The sequence below is a fragment of the Condylostylus longicornis genome, unplaced genomic scaffold, assembly GCF_029603195.1.
Source record: "Condylostylus longicornis isolate FDR11 unplaced genomic scaffold, ASM2960319v2 ptg000135l, whole genome shotgun sequence".
NCBI classification, from domain to species: domain Eukaryota; kingdom Metazoa; phylum Arthropoda; class Insecta; order Diptera; family Dolichopodidae; genus Condylostylus; species Condylostylus longicornis.
The window spans coordinates 15,522,479-15,544,785 of NW_026578103.1; the positions used below are offsets into that span (position 1 = coordinate 15,522,479).

At 23.5% G+C, this 22,307-nt stretch overlaps 1 protein-coding gene across 1 annotated transcript in view; it reads right to left on the minus strand.

Moving 5' to 3' along the window:
• The window catches only part of LOC129615216 (uncharacterized), a 79,536-nt gene that overhangs the window by 44,469 nt on the left and 12,760 nt on the right, over positions 1-22,307 (minus strand). Inside the window, exons 2-5 of the mRNA XM_055530317.1 lie at positions 9,717-9,981; positions 8,376-9,229; positions 7,825-8,111; positions 3,486-3,629 (exon numbers count right to left, since the gene is read on the minus strand). Of these exons, the coding sequence (XP_055386292.1) occupies positions 3,486-3,629; positions 7,825-8,111; positions 8,376-9,132 (1,188 nt within the window). The 5' untranslated portion in view covers positions 9,133-9,229; positions 9,717-9,981. The remainder of the gene's footprint in view (positions 1-3,485; positions 3,630-7,824; positions 8,112-8,375; positions 9,230-9,716; positions 9,982-22,307) is intronic.

The following is a 22,307-nucleotide window of genomic DNA, read 5'->3' on the forward strand; positions in this document are numbered from 1 at the left end:
CTTATGAGTTTTGAAATATAAGAGAAGAAATCTTATTTGGTAAAAGTTGCTATCAAATTTCAAATGCTTAATAAAAAATTGTGTATTGAAGGAAAAATTATTATTTTGATTATCCGATTAAATTAGATGAAAAAAATCAAAAACTACCAGAACGCACAGATTTCTTATTAAAAGAGAATTAGGTTAACAATAAAATAATTTTCATAAGAATTTCATACTATCAACATAATCGAAATTACAGTAGGGTGCAGAATGAAAATTGGAACAAAAAATTAAAATAAATTAAATTTTAATGTATTTGAAGAACATCTAAAGCACGATGTTGATGATGACGCTACAGACAAGGACGACACACATCCTTTATTTGACAATTATGGTGGACATTAAAAATTTTAACATTTTAAGAGATTAAGGCTTTTGAACATTACATTTCTTTAAAATCCAAAATTTTCGAATCAAATTTAATTGTGGTGCATTACTAGCTAAATTTTCATAAAATTTAAATTGATTTTCCGATATAGGGGGTAATACCGAGGAACGTTTTGTTATTACGAATTTTTGGTATATAGCAAAATTTAATTTCGCAAATAAATCAAGATTAATAGTAATCGAAATCTGGAAATAATAAAAAAGTAATTGCGTTTTTATAAACAAAACTATCAAGATTCGCATAGAAATCAAGAAAAGCGAATATAAATAACTTGGAGAAACTAAATTGAACGAATAATCTTAAAAAAACATATTTTTTCCATATTTTCCACTCGTTTTTTTTTTTCGTTCTACTTTTAAGAGCAACAATGCCTAGTTAATCTAAAACAATTTAAACATTAAATTACTTTTCTATGAATTTTATTAAATTTATAAAGAAAAGGTCGTGAAATTTTCTTTAAGCTTATTAATTGTATATTCACTGGCAATGTTATTTACATTTATTTGGTGAGGCATGGTAATTAATAATTAATTCATTTAATAATAATTACTATTTAAATTTTGGTCATTTATCATTGACAAATCAATGATTAAGAAAATTATTTACATTGTCATACGTTACGGTATTTGATCAATTTGATATTAATTTTCCTTAAAAATACAAATTGAATAATTTTTAGCATAATTTTTACGAAATATAATTTTATTAGTTTCTCTCTGCCCGTTCACCTGTACTTCGGTACATCTGTTTATCACACTTCTACATGCTTCAAATTAATAAGGTGATATTTTATAAAGAAAAGTATCTACATTAATGAAAAAATGTAGTTGCGTTTTCTTCTTTCCTTTAATTGTAATTTGTAGTCTCTTTAAAGTTCTGGGGTGATATTTTTTGAATAGTAATTCTACTGAAACCACAAAAATTTTTTAAATTCGGCAATTGTTCTTCAAACGATGCCTATTTTACCGTAACATAAACCATTTGTACTAAGTTATAATTGTTATTTTTCCCTTTTTTTAAAATTTAAAATTTCCGAAAGTTGTAAAAATATGAAATTTATCAGTTTCGTCGCCAGAGTCTTAAAAAACTAGCAAAATTTCCAATTCATTATTTAAATCTTATATAGCTCTTACAAATTTCTATAAAATGTACGAGAGTAGCCTTGAGTAGCCGCATAATTCTATTGATAAATTAATTATTCTAGTAATTTCTCTTTTCCTTATCCTAAAAGTATGCAACAGAAAGTGCTTCAAATAAAAAAACTTTATTTTTGTAAAAAATATTTTTACACATCTTGAGCTGTTTAATGTGCTACTTCTCTATAGTGTTGCTGTTAAATTAGAATATTCACTTTACTGCGAATTTAAAGCCAAATTTATATTACTACTATATTAACTGTTATACGTTATATATCAACGCTTTTGTTTAGGAAGTATATATGTATGTAAATTTTTAAAAACAAACTTTTGATATTTTTAATGTAACGTATGTAAATAGTAATTGTGGTTTTTTAAAAAGTTCAAAATAAGTATACTCGTAAATATTCATTTTCCACTTTTTTTTTAAATTTAAACAATAAAATCTTATGAATACTTTAATTAATTGTAGGTATAACAATTGTGGAATTCTTAAATTAAAATTTAAAATATATGTTTATAGAATTTTATTAAAAATATTTCTCCCTCCATATTTGTTAATTTTGTATAAATGTTTACTAAATTCCCTATATTATTTTAAAATAGGATTGACTTTATAAATAAAAGCTTGTAAATAAGTTCAATTGCTGACAAAGTATAAAGTATAAATTTTTAATTAACCTATTGACATACTTTAAATATAAATGGCAATACAATTACTCCAGATTACTCAATTAAAAATCCAGATTTGCAAAGTATATAACACTCTGCTTTATGAAAATAAATTCGTGTGAAAAGCCCCTTCCTCCTTCTCCCATCTAATTGACATGGTATAATTAAATTAATATTAATTTTACTTTTATTTCAATCAGTAACTATTATTAAATTTATGAATTCTCAAATGATATACTTTCTTTAGGCAAAACTACTTGTATGTCTATATAAAGAAAAAAATTAAATTATTATCAACTTTTATATTACATTCACATATATATTAAATAGACACTTATATTTCCATATAAAAGAAAATTGAAACCTTCAACTGCAGATAAAAGTTATAAATTATTCTATTAAATTGAATAGTAAAATTCAATTTATTGTGTATTACAGAAATTGATATACGTAAAAACAAAAAAAAATATATGTATATGAAAATGAACTTATTTAATATATACACGTCTCATTACTTATAACATCATTAGCATTAATTACAATTTAATAAAATAAAAATAAAATTCCAAAAATAAATAATTTTAAATTAAAACCTACAAAATAGAAACCGCAACACCGTGAAATATATTCATAAAACATTCAATATAATGTTATACTAATGTTATAACCACGACAAACTCATATACATGTACAAAATGTATATACCATCTGTATGTGTAAATATGAATATATAACAAGTATATAATGTTATAATATTTATTTAATTTTCCCTTTTTTTCCATAATTATATATTTTCCATAAACATAGAAAATTTTATAGAAAACTACTCGCTTATTCATGAAAACTAAAAAAATGAAAAGAAAACATTTTATGAGAGAGCATTTGAAATTTTGCCTATATGTAAGTATATACACAATTATACATTATACTTACACTTCTGTGTGAATCCTTAATATTAAATTGTAACATCATTTCAATGACAGTAATGATAACAACGATTATGTTTTTTGATTATACTTTAGATATTATTAGTATAACAATATATAGAATTCATAAATGTATAGACAGTATACGAGTTTGGTAGTATGTTTTTATGAATTATTTATATACAATACAGTAATCTTTTTTATATATTTTTATACAGATGTCGCTTTTTGTATAAAATAAAAAACATGCAAATATATGTGGATATGTGCTTAAAGAAGGAATGAAAGAAAAAATAATAATAATAATCTTATATATTTTACCTGTACAATATTCCAATATGGTACAACTTTAGCTAAACTTTCTGTTACCTCAGAACACGCAGATCCCAATAGCATAACCATCCTTGTCGAATGTTGAGTGTATAAAGCATGAAAGAATCGATCGACTCCAACACCTGGATCACACTATAAACAGAAAAGAAAATAAAATAACCATTTTCCTTTTTTTTTTTTTCATTTTTGTTTTTTATCTTATATAATTTTGTTCTTTTTATTATTTTATTTTTTTTCGTTATTTTGCTTTTATTGTTTTAATCATAATAAAAATAAAGAAAAATCAAAATTATATTAAAAAAAAATATGAAAAATTGTGATTGATAAAGTGAGTTATTTTCCTTTTAAAAATTGTAGTTAATTTACTACAATCATGTATACACGCACATATTTACGTATATTTCGAGTAGTATATATATCGTAGGGTGATTTCCTATTGTTATGGATGACTTTGCATCTCTGGACAGGAGGAATATCTCAGAAATAATGTAAATTATCATTAAAAGTTAAACAGTTACAGAAAGTATTTTTCATTTCCGAATACGCTAATCTGCTCTAATGCATTACTTGTTTCTTTAAAAATGTTTTCCATGTTAAAAAATTAATTTTTTTTTAATATATTTTGAAGTTTTCCGTGACTAGACCAATAACATTTTGAAGTTTAACTAATTTTCTTAATTTTTAATCAAGAATATATTATTGCCACAAGTTTTACCTTAAATGGGCACAATGTGTTTCGCGCCTAAGGGCGTATGTATTACATTATATTATATAATACATATTACTAATAATTAATTAGCAACACATAATCATGTGATCATCATGGTTACTAATCATGTTGGTAAATCATGTGATTCTTTCCTACATACATGTTACTTGCGTTACCTTTGCTTTATCAATATAAGATTAAACATAAATTATAATTAAATATTACTTGCGAGAATATAATTAATAGGAAAAGGCATGTCATTAAATACAATATATTGCATCCTTAGACATAGATGTAGTGAAACCTATGTGCAAAAATTAGACTTTCACACTCTTTTACTTAGTTACTCAATAAGTTTTTGATTTTATAATTTTGTATTTCTGAACCATATTGTGAAGGAAGTTAAATTATCTAATAGAGCATAATACTAAAAACTCCAAATTAGTTTGAGTCAGAATCACTCAATAGAGTTAGTAGACGTTAAATTTAATTTTGTTTTTATCCCCGAGTAGGGTAACTTACCCTACATATAGACGTGAATGTAATAACGATTTTAAATTAAAAACAAAATGAAATATGTAGTAATTACGTAAATAGTTTTTGCTTTCTTCTATAGAAACATTAAAGTCTTAATTTCGTTCTAATTCAAATGAAATAAGAAACATTCAAAGAATGAAATAAAATTTTCACATGAATTTTTATAGTTTCTTAGAAGTATTTTATGAGTGTATAAAAAATTGATAAATTTTAAATATAATTTTGATAATTTTATTACGACTTCAAATCGAAATCAAGATGCAGAAAAAAAGCAATATTCTAGAAGAACAATTTCATTAAATTAGTTATTTTTCTTATTAAAGTTTGATACTTGATCAATTATTTTGCAAGATTTATGTATTATGAAAAAAAGACGAGGAGACAACCATGATTATAGTCAACTTTTTTATATTAGGAAAAATTATTTACTGGTTTGCACCATGAATGTCTATTAAGTTGAAGTTAATCTATTTTTAAAATTTTACTAAATTTTTGTAACAGGCTTGTAAAAATGAATGAAGGTGCGCAGATGAAAGCAAAAATATTAGAATATTTATGACAAAATAAATTCGCTTGTGGTCAAAATTTTAAGGAATCTGAAGTTGACTTTTTTTATTTTGAAATTTGGAAAGGTCTGACTATATTTAAAATAATGCATTTTAAAACTTACATATTTAGTAACTAGTAAAATTTTTGGGAATTTTCGAAAATAATTACAAGTCCCTCCTCTCAAGTAATCGCCACTACAAATTTGTGAAATTTGAATTTTTGAGGAATAATGTAAAAGTAATTCAATAATTTAATGCTCATATTACTAATAAAAAAGTCAAGTAGCTAGTAGTTATTAAGAATTTTCAATTAGTTACACACAAATAAATTTAAAAATATCGAATATCTATATGGCAAACTTAATAGAAATTGGTTAAAATAGTTAATAAACAACAGGGAAATTAACATAGCCGTGATTGTAATACAACAGTATAAAAGTATATATTTTATCTAAGTTCAAATTTCTGAACTTAACAGTACGCTATATAAACATTTTGTAATTATGGTAAGTCCATTTTACTAAAGCAAAAAAGGAAATGTGTGTAGCATCGTATACAAACAAGATATTAAATTTTAATGTTGTTCGTTTAATTTATTTGGCAAAAGACGGCGGCGTTGAAGTATATTATGGTAATGTATGTAATATGTATACATAAATAAATTTAATATAAGTATATATTTGTATATTATGTTTTATATTTAAATATTTAATATTATTTATTTTGTTTGTCGCTCTCTTAGTTTTACTCTGCTTTTCTTTAATTTTCCGTAAAGTACAGATGTCGCGAACCTTTTAAATATGTTATGTATTAAATGAGCGAGCGTAAGTATGAAATAAATTAATAGTCCTCTGTATATTAATAAATGGAATAAAATTATATATAGACTAGCAATAAATTATGATGAAAATTTTAACAATTTTTTAAATTATGCCCAAAATATATTAAAAGATTGATTAAACATTAAAGTGTATTAGTTTTAAAATTATTTAATTTGACTTAATTAATTCCCTAAATTTGGATTAATTTATTAATAAATAAACTTTAAGAATTATTGATTAAGATTTTATTCGCACTAAATGTGATTATTATATACCAAAACCGATTTGAAATCTATTAAAAGAAGAAGAAAGAAAGTGATCTATTAGTTAATTGAGAAAATTTATAAATTCATACATATCGTAAAGTAGATAAAGTAATAAGCGGTCAGAGCGCTGGAGGAGCTCCTGGGAGATTATGACCACAAGCGATTTAAGAAAATTATGGAGATGGGCAAGAATCAGGTGAAAATTCTCACTGGGGTCTCGTTGGGTCACTGCAGACTTAGGGGACATTTCTGGAAAGTGAGAACACTTGCAGATTCTGGGGGAGTGTGATGTTCTTGCTTATAAGAGGAGGAAAGTGCTGGGGGGCTTTTCTCTCACGGCGGGGGAGTTGTGGTCTTCCTGTAGCTTGAGCTCATCAGGAAGATGGGTCTCGAGCGTGTGTTTCAGGACATGCCCCGCATTCGGATGAAGCGCGCAATTAATTCATATACTCGTACGTGGTCACGGTGCACTGTTGTCCTCGTTTTACAAATCTACAATCTGCAAAATCTATATAATATATGAATTTTTGAATCACATGGCAGTAAATAAACCAGGAATAAATAATATAAACAAGATTTACCTTTACCTTTTAACAACTAAATTTTTGAAAATTTTCGAACAACAAGATTTTGTATGACTGATTTGATATTATGCGAGTTAAATTTTAAATAATGAAAATTAAAAATAAGGAAAAAGAAACTATTTATCTTTGATATCGTGGGCTCATTAAATATTATATTGAGTGATTTTCGTTAGTAAATTCATTTCTAACCCAAAATATTTCATTCCAAAAAAAAAAAATGAAATCATTTGTCTTACTTGAAAAAACTTCATTATAATTTATTATCTTTAATTTATATTCATGTATGTGTGTATGTATATATGGACATGAACTTTAAGTGATAACTAAGATATAATTGTGAGTGTATTGTTATCAAAGCATAACAAAGTACACATGAATCTCAAATTGTATAATATAAAGTAATGGACACGGTCTTGAATGCAATAAATAAGAATATTCTAACACGTTTTTGGATTACTGATTTTGTATAATAAAAGTTTTACTTATTCTCTCTACTTTTGAGTATATTTTGGGTATATTTTGTTAGAACATTCCGAAATTTTTAAAATAATTACACTTTATTTAAGTAACATTAACGTTTTTCTGTTTTTTCAATTGCCAATTTAATTTGATACGACCTTTTAACAAATACAATGTAAGTGTGTAACCATATAAAATGTTTTCAGTAAACTAGTCAAATTTAAGATTAAAAATCTAGTGGGTTTAATAAATTTTTTTTTTGAAACAATTTATTTATTTTAGTTTTTCAAATGCAGTCCAAAATTTTCGGCTAAATTATTTATATGGGAGTTGGCACTCCCTTTCTTATATTGTAATATGAGGTCATAGTATTTAATTTCTAATATAATAATAATAAATATACCTGTGTATCATTTGTTAATAATTCTATTGTATAACCTGGTAATAAATTTTTTTTATTAATATGTTCAACAGCCATTTTTGCAGCACCCAATTCACTTAAACCTTCTGGTCTTTTACCATATTTTGTACTTAATTCAAAAAGTCCTAAAATCACTATTTTACCATTTCTTCTTTTATTATTACTATTATTATCATTAAAATTATTTTTTGATTTAAAATTTAATTTTTTTTCATTTTCAAAAACTTCATTCACTTTATAATGATCACTAATTATTGATTTAATAGAATTATTTTTTACAATAATTATTTTATTACTAGAATTTAAATTTAAATTAAAATCATTATCATAAGTTTTGTTATCATTATTATTATAATTATTATTACTAATATTAATATTGCTATTATTTTCACTTAAAATATTTCCATTTAATGTAAAATTTAATTTTACATTTTCTTTTAATTTGTATATTGAACTTTTACTTTTATTATTATTTTCTAACATTGAAATTTCTAAACTAAATTCATCATTATTTTTTTTTAAATATATTTTACTTTCATTATTAATTTGATTTTCACTAATTGATTTGTTATTTAGAGAATTTTCATCAGCTCTATTATCGTTATTAATATTATTACTATTAAAATTTAAATTATAATTAGAAGAGGAGCTTATTATTTCTTTGGATGTTTCATAAAAATATTCACTGTAATTTTCTGAAGAGTATCGAAAATTGATCATATCATTAATATTTAGTAGAGGACGGAAAATTTCATTAACACTATAATTTGATTGTAATTCATTTAAAATTTCATCATTTTCATCATCATTATCATTATCATCATCATAAATACTAATATTATATTTTAATATATCAATTGGTTTTTTAATAATTGTATTATTTTTATTAATAATTTTATCATTAACTATTGTAAAATTTTTATTATAATAATTATTTTCATTATTTAAATTTGGTATTATTGAAGATGGTGTTGTTGTTGTTGTTGTTGTTGCTGTTACTGCTACTATTCTTGTTGATATTGTAGATGTTACAGTTAAAAATAATATATTATTACTGTTACTGTTGTTATCAGGTCTCTTATTATTATTACCATTATTATTGTATATTGCTTTTTGTGATGATATTAAAGTCTTATTTGTTTCAATAATTGTATTATTATTATTTAAAATAGAGCTTTCTAATATTGATGAACACGATCCAGTGGCAATAGTCATGATTAATTTAATTAAAAATAATTTAATCAATGATATTGAAAATATTGAAAAATTCCCAGATGATGATGATGACATTCGTCCAAATCGATATTTTATATTATTTGTTGATGTTAATAATAAAAAATTTATTATATAATTTCGTATTACTGTTGTTGTTGCTATTATTGCTATTCTATAGAATTTTTCTAATGATTTTATAACATAATAAAATATTAAAGACGAATTTAAAGTATAAAATAAATCTAAAATAAAATAATATTTGATTTGATGTGATCCTTGAAAATAAAAGATTTTGTTTGATTTCTGATGTTTGAAATTTATTTTGAAATTTGTCATTTTCGATTTTTGATTTTAACCACAAAATTTATAACACATTCCAAGGAAGTACAAAAAAATTTTTTTTATTTTTATTTTTATGCTTCAGAAATTTTTAATGACAGATTCACAACAATATAATATATGTGTGTGGTTCCTTTTACACCATACATGAATACAAACAAATAATGAAAAGTAAAACACCAAAATTAGAAAAAAAATATTAAACTCAATACAAAAAATAGAAAATATATGCAGTTAAAATATTTTCTAAAATGTCTCAATATATTTATGTATATATATATATATATATATATATATATATATATAACATATATATATACTCTATATATCCTTTAATTGGCCATTTTTATGTTAGTATAATAGAATAGTTATTTTTGTTTCGATTACATTTTCTGGTTGATGGTATATTTTAACAGAGTTGACCTTTTTATGGTGTTGGTGGGAAAAATCTAAATTTGATTGTCTTGTTTTGATGCCATTTCGTGTTTCCATATTGTGTTGAATTTCTTTTTTTTTTAATTTCTCTAAAATTTATATGAATTTCATTTTTATATATACATATATTTCATTTCTGTTCGTTCTAGCCTAGAAAACAAAACATATATATGTAGAAATTCTGGTATATATATGCATATATATATATACTAGAATTTGATTTTTCTCCTTTATTATTATTACATGCGGATTGCTTTAAATTAAAAAAGGAAATGTTATATAATATATTATAGGCAAAAAGGTATGGATAGGTTCATTGCGAAAGGTATAATGTAGGTAAAAAAAAAATAAAGTAAAAAAATCAAAACAAAAAAATTTTTTTTAGTGAGAAATTTACACAAGATCTCTAAATACATAAAATATATTATGTAAAAGTATGTTGTATTGCGTTATTTTATATGTAAGTATTGTGTATACAATAATAATACTGATGTTTTTTAAGGATTTTTCAAGGATTCTAAAGTAAAAATACATAAATGAAAGTCACTTCAGTTTATTTTTATTTTTTTTGTTTTGTTTCTTATTATTGTTTGTTGTTTTATTTTATTTTTTTTCCGTTTTTTTTTTTTTTACAGTAAATTGAACTTTGAAATTTTTGCAGTTCAATTTACGTCCTTTTGTAAAGGTTGATGGGTTCATGAGTTCATTGTTGGAAGAAGAAAAAAAATATATTTTCCGTTTTTGCTTGTTGCTTTTGATAATATTTTTTTTTTGTTGTTTATTTTGATTTTGGTTTTTTTGCTGTAGTCGCAAACTATATGTACACATACAAATAGTTAGTAAAGTAAATGAAGGGGGCGGGGGACAATTGAAATTTTACATATAAGAAAAAATAAGGAAATTTAAGATAATTTCGAGATCTAGAGTTTCGGGTCGTTCTTTTATTTTTTATTTTAATAGAAAAATATAGAAAAAGGATACTTAGGTATAGAGAGAGTATTGAAGTTTTATTACCTTGTTAAATAATGTTCCAGCTTTGAAAATAATAATAAAAACTCTTTCTTTTTTTTTCTTTCGTTGTTCTAACGTTTTTTTTTTTGATTGTGAATCGATAGGTTCTAGTTAACAAAAAAATTGAGATAAATTTTATAGGAACAATAATTTTTTTTTTATATTATTTTTAATGTTTGTAAAACGTTTTTAAATATTTATGATATGCCATTTTAATAAACTGGAAATTGATTGAAAAATATTAAATTTGGAAAATACTATAAGGTTTTGTAAAGTAGAACATTTCCTGTTAAAGATTTGATTAAATTTAACTTTTTGGTAAAAATTCCTTACGTCTTTGTAATTGATTTTGAATGTAGTACAAAAATTGCATATCCATAGGGGTACATCAAAAACACACTGTATTAATTCAATAATTTAATTAAGAGAAGTAAATAGGCTAGGAAACTTTCATAAAATTCAACGGTTTAATAAAGAAATGTCATGATAATTGAAGCATGGAAGGAGATAGGAAAGAGTTTTTTTAATACAGGAGGAATACAGGGAAAGTTTGTATTCAAAAAAATACGTTTCAGATAAAAGTTCTTTCTGTGTATGTAAAGAAGACTAACAAACAGAAGGACTGTTACCTCAAAACTGATTTTAATAAAAAATTTAAATTGTTCCAATTCAATATGGTTTCAAAATAATATTGAAAAAACTTAGTCTTAAATTTTAATTGAATTGCATTTCTGGAAAGTTCTTTTTAATAATTTAATTTAAATTTATTTATTCTGTTTTTGAGACAAATTTTAATCCTTATCAAATTTTCATTAAAACCGATGTTAATCTCAATTTTTTTTCAATCAACAAGAAAATCTATTTGTGTTTGAAAAATAAACAATAAAGAGATTTGAGAATAATTAATAAAAAATTGTTTGTTTAATAATATAAAAAAAAAATATTAAGGAAAAATTCCAATATCCTGACAAAAAATTAATTTTGATTGCAATAAAATTTTATTGAAGCTATCGGAAAAATAAAAATTTAAATTTTATTGAATCTTATTTTTTTTTTTCAATGTTCTTCTACCATGTTATCTATCTATATTTTTTTCTGAAACATTGTGAAAAAAAAATATTTAAAAATTTTTATCACCAAAAAATTTTCATAAATTCAAGATGAATAAAAGTGAAAAAGAGAGAGAGAGAGAGAGAGAGAAAAAAAATATCTCTAATTTGCATTTCCATTTTGGTTTTTCTTTGTATATAAAATATAAGTGTGTAATATCCGTATATATAGTTCTTTTTATATATAATATATACACACATACTTATTTATAGCATTTTAGTAGTTAAAAATATATTATTTTATATTAGTTATCCCTTTTTCTTTGAACACTATCTAAACAGTTACAGAAACAAGAAAATAATTTGCATGCTCTAATTACTATGAATAATAATAGCCTACATTGTTTGAAGAGCTCTAAAAAAGTTTTCGTCAATCTAATTGTATAAAATCATAAATTTAGTATACAATTGAAATTTGCTATCAAATTTGATACATTTTCTACTATTGAATTTCTAATTTAAATTATTTTAACAGCAAAAATGCACCTTCAAACAATTGAAAAGCTTTGAAAAAGAAGTTGGGTTTATTTCTTAATAATTGCAGTTTTTAGCTGTTATTTTTAATAAAACAGCAACAGAATTCTTAAATTTTCGAACTTACTTTTGACGTTTCATGCACCTGATAAAAATTTTAATAAATCTACATTCAATTATTAAAACTGTCAGAAATATATTTATAAATTCAATTCTGCCCCTCTTGTATTAAATTTATCACTGGGATTTGTATAACAATGAATTATACAATAATTTTTTAGTTCTCACATCAGCTGTATGGAATTTTTCATTCAATGTCCCATTTTTGTGTAGCACTTAATGTAATTTTTTTAAATTTTAAAAATAATCTATTCTATGATCAATATTTTAATGACCAACAAAAAAAATTCAATAGGGAATTTAATATTTTAATTATTAATCAAATATTCATTACCCAAACTGGTTAGGTATCTGAGATTATACAACAATAGAATATAACAAGTGTTTTCTAGAATTGATTAACAAAATTTGAAAAGGGTTATTTCTTTTCTAAAATTTTATATTAATTTAGTTAATAATCGAATAAACACATTTCACATCCTTAGTCCCTAAACACAACTTTTTATTTTGTTGTGTTTAAGAAAAAAAAATGTATATATGGGTAGACTTTATATTTTACAGTTGAATGAAATTTATTCATAATAAAGGAAAATTTTGAAGGTAGCGCGCGTCTATTGTTATTCTCTAAAGTGTTTGCACCTGTTAAATTTTTTTCTTCTTTAATTTTTTTTTTTGTCAAGTATCCTTTTAAAAATATAATATAACCATTTTGTTTTCTTTACTTTTATAAAACAAAAAAAGAGAACAAAAAAAGAGAAAGGAGAAACGCAAATGGGAATAAAGTATATGCAAAATGAAAAAAAAAAATGGGCTCAATTATGTTTAGAGCAAAACAAAATGAAAAAAAAAAGAGTTGTTGACAAGGATTTTCTCAAAATAATTTTAATTTTTTTCGGTTGAATAAAAAAAAAAATGGTTTTCTTTTATTTTTTTTTTTATTATTATTCTTTCTCTAAATAAAGTGATTTCGGGTTCCTTTAGAGGATATAATTTAGTAATTTTTTGTTAATAGCCTACTTTTAGGGAGGAGGAAGTCATAAATTTTATTTAAAATTATTTTATGCCACAAAAGATTATTATTTTATTTTAACAGTTATAACACAGTTATTGTAAATAATTATTTTAAGATTTTCTTAGCATAATTACTCATTGCATTTGGGATTTAAAATAATTGTAAATGGCGTATTTCAGTATATTTTCTTGCAAAACTCAATTCCAAAATGTGGAATATTATTTTGAGACCTAAATAAAGAAAAATTTTGAATTTTTTATAAAAAATCACCTAGAGTCTTTTATTCAAATTTCTTTAATTATGTTGCTTAATATTTGCCAATAACTCAAAAATAATTTCTTTTATTAAATTCTAATAAATTACACAATTAAATTTAATAATAATTATTATTTTAATTATCATTATAATGCCGCCTGAGGGCACGCATATTTACTATAATGATAGGTATTACGATATATCTATATTAAATCATTTATATTTTAATCTAATCTAGATTTTAGAATATCACTTTAACATTATATTTCATAATTTTACATAAAACAAACTCTTCAAGATTTTTGGTTTTGTTTTATCATAATTTTTGCAATTAGAAAAACTTCTCTTTAATCTGCTCTGTTTTAATTAAACACACATCGGTTTAAAATATTTCATTAAAAAATTACATGCAGAATGAAAAACATAAAAAAAGTAGAGATAAAAAGAAGGCGTAGGATCGCTATGGAGCAAGAAAACAAAACTGAATTTAAAAAAAAAGACCCTTAAGAAACTTTTAACTGTTTCATATAAAATTTTATGAATTATTTAATCTTCAAATAATTAAGTAAAAAAAATTTCACGTGAAAATGTTTTCTACTTATTTAAACTTTTTTGCAATTAGATTTTGCAGAAATAACAAAAAAAAAAACTATAAAAAACAAGTAAAAAATTGGAAAAAAAATTTAGCCTCAAAACCAAATCGTTCAGGTTTTGCATAAGTGTTATATAAAAAGAGTTTTGTAAACAAAAAAACAGTAATAATAAAAAAAAATCTAAGAACTTGAAAAACTTCAAACCACCCTCAACATCCTTGAGAAAAAATACAAAATACAATTTGGTTTTTGTTTTAATTTTTTTTCTTCTTCTTATTTTAAGAAGAAGTTAAGGGAAGAGCTATATAGAGCATTGTTTTTATTTGGTATTTACATTATACTTAAATCGCACGCTGAATATAACATAAAAGTTGAGGGTGTTTTTGAAAATAAAAAATACCACATAGAAAAAGTGAATTTTTTATTTAAATGATAAGGTATAAAGAATTGCAATAAACTTTACGGGATGCAGGAACACTACTTTAAATTTAATCTCTTTTATGTACTGTCACACATTTTAGAATATTCAACAATGAAATATTTTTTCACTATTCAACATAGTTTAATCGAGTACCACCGAATTGTTTGTAAAACATAAAAATTTCGTATGTCATTCTAAATCTTGCCTTTTTAATGGGCGAGAGAAAATGAATGAGCAAATTATATTTTGATATTAGTGTACAAACAAAATATTCTCTTGATGCAAATGGGACCTTAAGTTTCTATAGCATTTTAATCAAATAGGAAAAAATGTCGTGGCCTTATGGTCTAAGTTAGAAAAAATATTATGTGTTATTTATTTTGTTTTTCTGAAAATATTAATGAATGTATTCAAAATTTGGTCACTTGTGTTTGGAGATGGCAGTTTTAATTGGTATTTTAAAATTTCTTATATGGTAAATTAGAATATAAGAATTAAACTATTTTTTTTTTTATATGTTCCAATTATTAAAAATTATGGTATTAAATGAAGCCCATCAATTGGGCTAAACATTAAATTTAAGATATGTTTCCTGCTTGCTCAAAGAAGCAGTTAGAAAAGCAAAACTGTATAAAATTTTAACTTTAATCACATATAATAAAAATTCACCAATAATATAATTTCTTCAACAAAAATCTTAATTCACCATGAAGAAACTGACATTGGAACAGCACCTTGAAATTCTTCTAATTACTTTTACTTTTTAGATTTGTCAATTTGCCACTATGTTTATGGGATGTGATACCTTAATTTAAAAAATTTTGAAATATACAATTCGGCATTAAGACATTTTTCGGCATAAAAGCAATTCAGCAAATTTTTTAAAAAATAAGTTAATGTCCCCTATTTTTGAGGGCAATGTGATCTGCTATTTTATATACAAAGCAGGAAAAGAATTTCCTAGCGTATACATGACAATTTTTCAAAATAGTTTTGTAAATTCAACAATATTATAGTTTTCAACGGAACAACTTGCTTGTGATTGAAATGAATTAATTATGTCAAATCACTGATTCAGATGAAAATTTTTAATTACTTCACTTTTAGGTAACAAACACAATTCAACATTTAAGTATCACAAATAATTAAAAGTAAATGAGTGCTGAAACATTTCATATAATTTTATGTGATCATTATGCTTTCATATACAAAAAATCACATATTGTCGTCTGTAGGCGAAATAAAAATTGTTGTCTTTAAAATCAGTGCAGTTTCGTTTTTTGTGTCATTATGATTCACAAATAATATTTCAGAAATGTGACAACAAAAATCTTTTTTTCCCCATTAACAATGGAAATTTTTTTTTTGTTTTATTTTTAACGTTCCCATATTTTTCTTTAAAGTCAAAAAGTGTATCCTACTACATTTTCATTCTATTTTTGAAAAAAAAAAAATTAATTTAAAAAATTTTAAAATATCTTAAAGGCTTAACGAAATAGAACAGGAAAAGATGAAGATAAAAATTAAAAAATAAAAGATTCGTTCTACAATTGCATTAAAAAACGAGGATAAAATGAAGGTGATTTATTCCTGCCCTATGTGTTACATATGTGACTCGGAATATTGAAATATGAAGAAATTTAACAAATTTCCTAGCACAAAATTACTACAATTAATTTCTAATTTATTACTTAATTATTTAAATAGAATTTAAATTTAAATTCTGATGTAAAAAGTACTCATGATGAAATTGGTGATACTAAATTAAGGGTAGTACATGATCCATAATTTATCACTATACCATTCCATTGTTCCATTTATTCTTGGACCATCTTTCAATAATTCCCTATTGGCGGCATAGTTAATCTGTCATATTCTAAATTTATTTCTCCAAATATTTTCGCTTGCTTCTACATAATATTTTAAAATTTTGAACGAATTTTAAAATTTACAATACACACACATATGAATTGAAAATAATTTGTATTTCAACTGAAGTATAAAAAAAATATGCAAAATCATGTCACTTTAATGGTAGGAAATAAGGAATAAAGTGAGATTTTGAATTCATTTTTAATTTAATATTCATTCTGGTGTTTTTTCTTGTATTCGGTGCACAAACGTAAATACAATGAAATTCCCGAAAAAAAAAAATAAAGAAATTGTATATAAATGCAACTAAAATGAAATTTAAAATGAAAATTCCAGGTTTTCTTTTATTTTATTTCTTTGTATGTATTTCAGATTGTAATTCAATCTCAAAGGATTTGTTTCTATTTCAATAAATGTTAAAAAGAAATTTAAAATATTTTATACATACATATACATATATATAGTCAAATCCAATGGAAACACTAAAAATTTAGAAAAAGAACTTGGAAATTGAATTTTTTACGCGCTTAACATGAAAGTCGTCTGTGTTCATAGTGCTCCTTTATAGATAAAAATGCAAAAAATCTTTTGGAATATTTTGAAATGTTTACAAACTGTCGTGTCACATTTTTTTCATTAACTTCGAAATTAGATTATTTATTCTGTTTTATTAAATAAATTAACCATAATTTTAAAGTAATGCACCAACAAAAATATTTTTATCAATATTCTGATTCTATATGAATAATCTATAATAGTTTATAGAACATTGCATATATTAAGGATGAGTGATTTATACAGTCTTTGGAATAAAGAAAAAGTAAATTTAAAGAAGGGTTCACATAATTTTAAGGGTTAATTGCGTAAGTTAAAAAAAATATATTTTTAATGTCATGGAATTCACCATTAGTTTTCTGCGTTTATAGAAATTTGAAAAAGCTTGCGGTTCCGGAAATATAAGGCGTTAAAAATTCAAATTTTACAACTTTCAAGAGGCAATAAGTTGAGAGGGGGTGGAGATGGAGAAAAAATTTTTTCCAACGAAATGAACTATTTGCTTGTGTTTAAAAGCTTGTAAAATGTCAGGTACCTACAACCTGGGGTCTAGAAGAAAAACGACATCAAATCTATTTTGTTTTTTTACAGTTTAGGTAGAGTATTCCGCGATAGAAGAATGCCATTGCCTTTCTGCATTTACATAATTTAAAAAGTGCTTATGGTTTCACTGCAATAAATAGTTAAAAAATGTCATTGTTAGGGTTTTAGGGGGCTATAACTAGAGGAGGGAGATAGGTAAAAATTTTGTTCTACAAAAACAAGTTTCTAGTACAGATATATGCACCTATAAAATTTCGGCTTTCTATATTCAAGGGTGTAAAAGTTTTGTAAACATGTCAATGGACGGGCGGTCGGCTAGACGAACGGACGGACAGAGTGAAACTAACAAGCACTTTTATTCAAAAAATTTTGGAAAAGTGCTAAAAGGGATTGAAATTCCTATGTGCATTGCACTAGCATAAATTCAATAGAAAACCCATTTTAATTGTGCTTAAATGTTTAACTGCTCTTAAATTGTTTCTTAAATATTTTCATATATAATTAAACATTACTTAAATTAATATTTAATTCTTATGAAGCTTAAGAATCCAAAAAGAAAAAAAAAATTATAATAATAATTGTATCATGCCGCTAGAAAATTTTATTAATACTTAATTAACATAAAACACAAAAGATATTTAAATTAAAATACAACTTTTAAGATAACATTAAATTTGAGAGAAATGTAGGATTCTTCTTTAAAAAATTGTTACCAAACATCTTTCAAATTTTTTGTAATAAACTTTAATTTATGAGCGAAATAAAAACGAAAAGAAAATAAAATTTCGTTAAAATTATAATGAACACGTGACACGGGTGAAAATTTTTCTTACATACATATACATTTAATTACCTAGATACATTAACACATACCTAGATATTCATATTTTATTTCCATATATTAAAAAAGTAGAATAGCATATATAAAACAATGTACTTCGTACATAATAAATGAATATTTTGTTCTCTATACTATATTTAATAAAATTATATATATACTCACATATATACGCACATATTTATTATTTGCACACATATCTCACATTCTCATTAAATTAAAACCGATTAACAAGGATCTTTTATGTCAAAGCTCTTATATACCATTTCCAATGTTAAATTTAACCTACCATTAAAATTATAGCATCTTAATAAAAACAAAAAAAAAAACCCGAAAAAGAACATGTTTTTTTTTTCATTTTTATTTTTATTTTATTTCCAAGGATATAAACCATAATCCTAATCGTATCATATAATATATGTATAAATGTATGTGTAAATATACACACATATTATCAGCAGAAAGGATCTAATACTTTTATGCTCTTATATATACTGTCTATACGGGAGATGGTTATATATGTATACATAGAATGCATATACACAGTTAAATAATATTTTTTATTTAAATTACATACTTATGGGCGCCCATATACATTGTATATGCTCGTAAGTGTATATAAGTAAATCAAAATGAAATATAGCACATTATTTTATCTTAAAGGTAAATCAAAGAGCCATCATTGGTATTTATACAATTTCTTTTGCATATATAAACATGTATGTATGTATGTGAATTCAGATTGGTATCGTATCTTTAATACTTAAAGAAAAAATAATATAAAAATTGGGGAGTTTTGTTCTCTATTTTTTGCTTTTTCTTCTTCATTTTTGTTGAAGAAGAAGAAAAAAACCCAATTGAAAATCATTTTGCAAACGGTTGTATATTTTAAAGAGATCCTCTTAAGGGAATAATAAATCATTTTCATTTTTTATAACACTGTATTTATATATGAAGTCTGAAAAACTTATGGTATGCCATATGAACGTATGTGTAGCTAAATAAAATTGAATAAGAGAAAAATAAAAATAGAAAAAGAATCTCGTTAATATTATTATTGATTTTGAAATCTAAAATGCACATCAAATCTATTAAATAGGATCATTTTTTTTATTTTTTCTCTATTTTTTTTTTTTTGTTGAAATTATTATTATAGTTTAAGGATTATAAAAATGAGACAAATACATAAATATATGAATTATAAAATTAATAAGGAAAAAAATGGGAGAGAAATAAAGAATATTGCAGGAAAAATTGAGAAACAGGGAACCCATTATTTTTCTATTTTAAGAATTAAATCAAATTTTTTAATCGATTCTATATCAAAATGGTTTTATAATCGAAATTTCAGATAATAACCTTAATAGTCAAGTAGAAATAAAAAAGCTTAATTATTAAAATTTTTTCATAAATTTGTATTGGAAAATTTCGAATTAAAATTCGAAGATCTGTATGAGTGTGTACAATTCTAGAACAATATTATTATACTTGATTTAGTTGATTATAATTTGTTATAATATTGATTAAGTTGCTGAAAATTCAGTTCTCGAAAAATATGGAAAATAGAAAAGGATAGCTATGTTTGGAAGAAAAAAATGTTTAATTAGCAAAACAAAAAATGTATGTTCTATAAATAGACCACAAAATTTTGGTTAGGAGCGTTTTTCAATTTAAAATTTTAAGCTATGTCAATTTTTACGATATAAGAGGCCAAAATATAAAAATTTGTTATATTTTGTTTGAGGAATAAAAATAAAAACAAAATTAAAATTTCAATCGCAATTCTATAAAAAATAAAATTATAATACTACATTCACTTGCATATATTTAGGAGTTTTTGTATTAGTTTTATAATGGTTAAATTAAATTACCAATTAAATGAGTCCAATTGTAAAGGTATCCTTTTGATTAGAACGCATTTATTAATACTTTTTTACGTTAACCGGAATTAGGAATGCAGTCTTGAAGAAATGAATAAAACTAATGATAGAAAAGTTAATTCACTTCTGCGTAAAGTAGAGTTAAAGGGGGTTGTTGTGTATAAGAAAAGAAATACCAAAAAAATTTGAAAGAAACTGGAAAAAGATTATTGTAATTAATTTTAAAATTTATAGACTATAAAAATTGGACTATGGTCCCCTAAACGAGTTCTCTTAACGCAGTAGGTTTTTTTTAACAACTATAAGGAGCTTGCTTGAAGAAGAGAAGGTTGGGCCTATTTTTGGTTTTACAAATATAGTTTTTTCTATTAGGATTTCGTTTCCTGTATAATTTTAGGTTTCCATTCATGGGTAAATGTATAGGAATATGTGAACAAACCCAAGGGAAGTATAAACCTTTTTAACACAATTTTATTTCTACATTTGTTGTGAATATGCCAAAAATTTAAATTGAACTAAAATTTTATGGATTTAAAAGGAAAACATTTATGAAATTGGAAAATATTTTTTATTAAGCAAATTTTTAATTTTTTTTTTTTAATCAAAGAACTCCGATTATAACCAATTTTTGTTTTTGATTTCAATTTAAAATTAAAATTTATAATTATTGAATCCATCAGAATTTTATTTTTTATTTTTAAAAGTTTATTCAATTCGCTTTAGTGATGTAATACGTTGTATTTGTACGAAGATCTCAAGAATTTCAATATAGCAATAGTAATACTTATTATTTGCCTTAAAAAATTAAGAATGCAAATTTAATGAAATTAAAATGGATGAGTTGAAATGTGTGTTTATGATGGTAATTCCACAAAAATCTAATGTCGAAAATCCAACGTGGCTGTACATACATTTATCTTAGGAATTTAAAACTAATGATTATGTATGAGACGCAAATTTCCAAATCATTTTTCTATCTATTTATTTTGCAAGAGGATTCCTATTGCATATCAATATATTGACCTTGCTGAATTCTACAATTTCTACTCAGGAATTTTGTTGCTATTTGACCTTTTATGGCACAACGTTCAAATCGTTGGCTTAACAAAATAAGCGAGGAGATTCAAATGGTATGGAAAATCATTACAAAGGTTTGGAAGCATGTTAATTGCTATTAATAACATTACAGAAAATACAAGTAAGTAGTTTCAAAAAATATTTACGCCCAACATGTATAAATTAATACAATTGAATACTAAATTTCTTGTGCCTTTAAAGAGGTTAAAGTTAACTTTAATTCCTACATTTCATTGTAATATGCAAGGATTGCAATATATAAATATTTTTAATATTATTTTAATATTTTGGTACATTTTAAGGACTACTTCCTTAAAATTTCTTTTTAATAAGTAGACGCTGCCCAACTGCAAGTTTATTATCTGATAATCGGTTGTTATAGAATAAATGTTACGCAAAACTAATTTGTATTTATCATCGGTCACAAGAAGTTCTCAAATTTCAATTCGAAAAATTAAGACTTAATGAAATTTTTTAAAATTAAAGTAAAATTATATTAAAGCATTGATAAGATTTTAAAAAAATTTTTTCCAACCGGTTAACTAAATAAAAAATTTTTCATTACACTTAAATACATTAAACTTCAAGGAAAACAACTACAAATATACCAAAAAATAAATTGGATTCTAAAGAAAATCAATGCTATTTAAAAAAAGAAATAACAAACATAAGAAATGCACTCCTACGATTCGCAAATACATACAAGCCAAATTGAA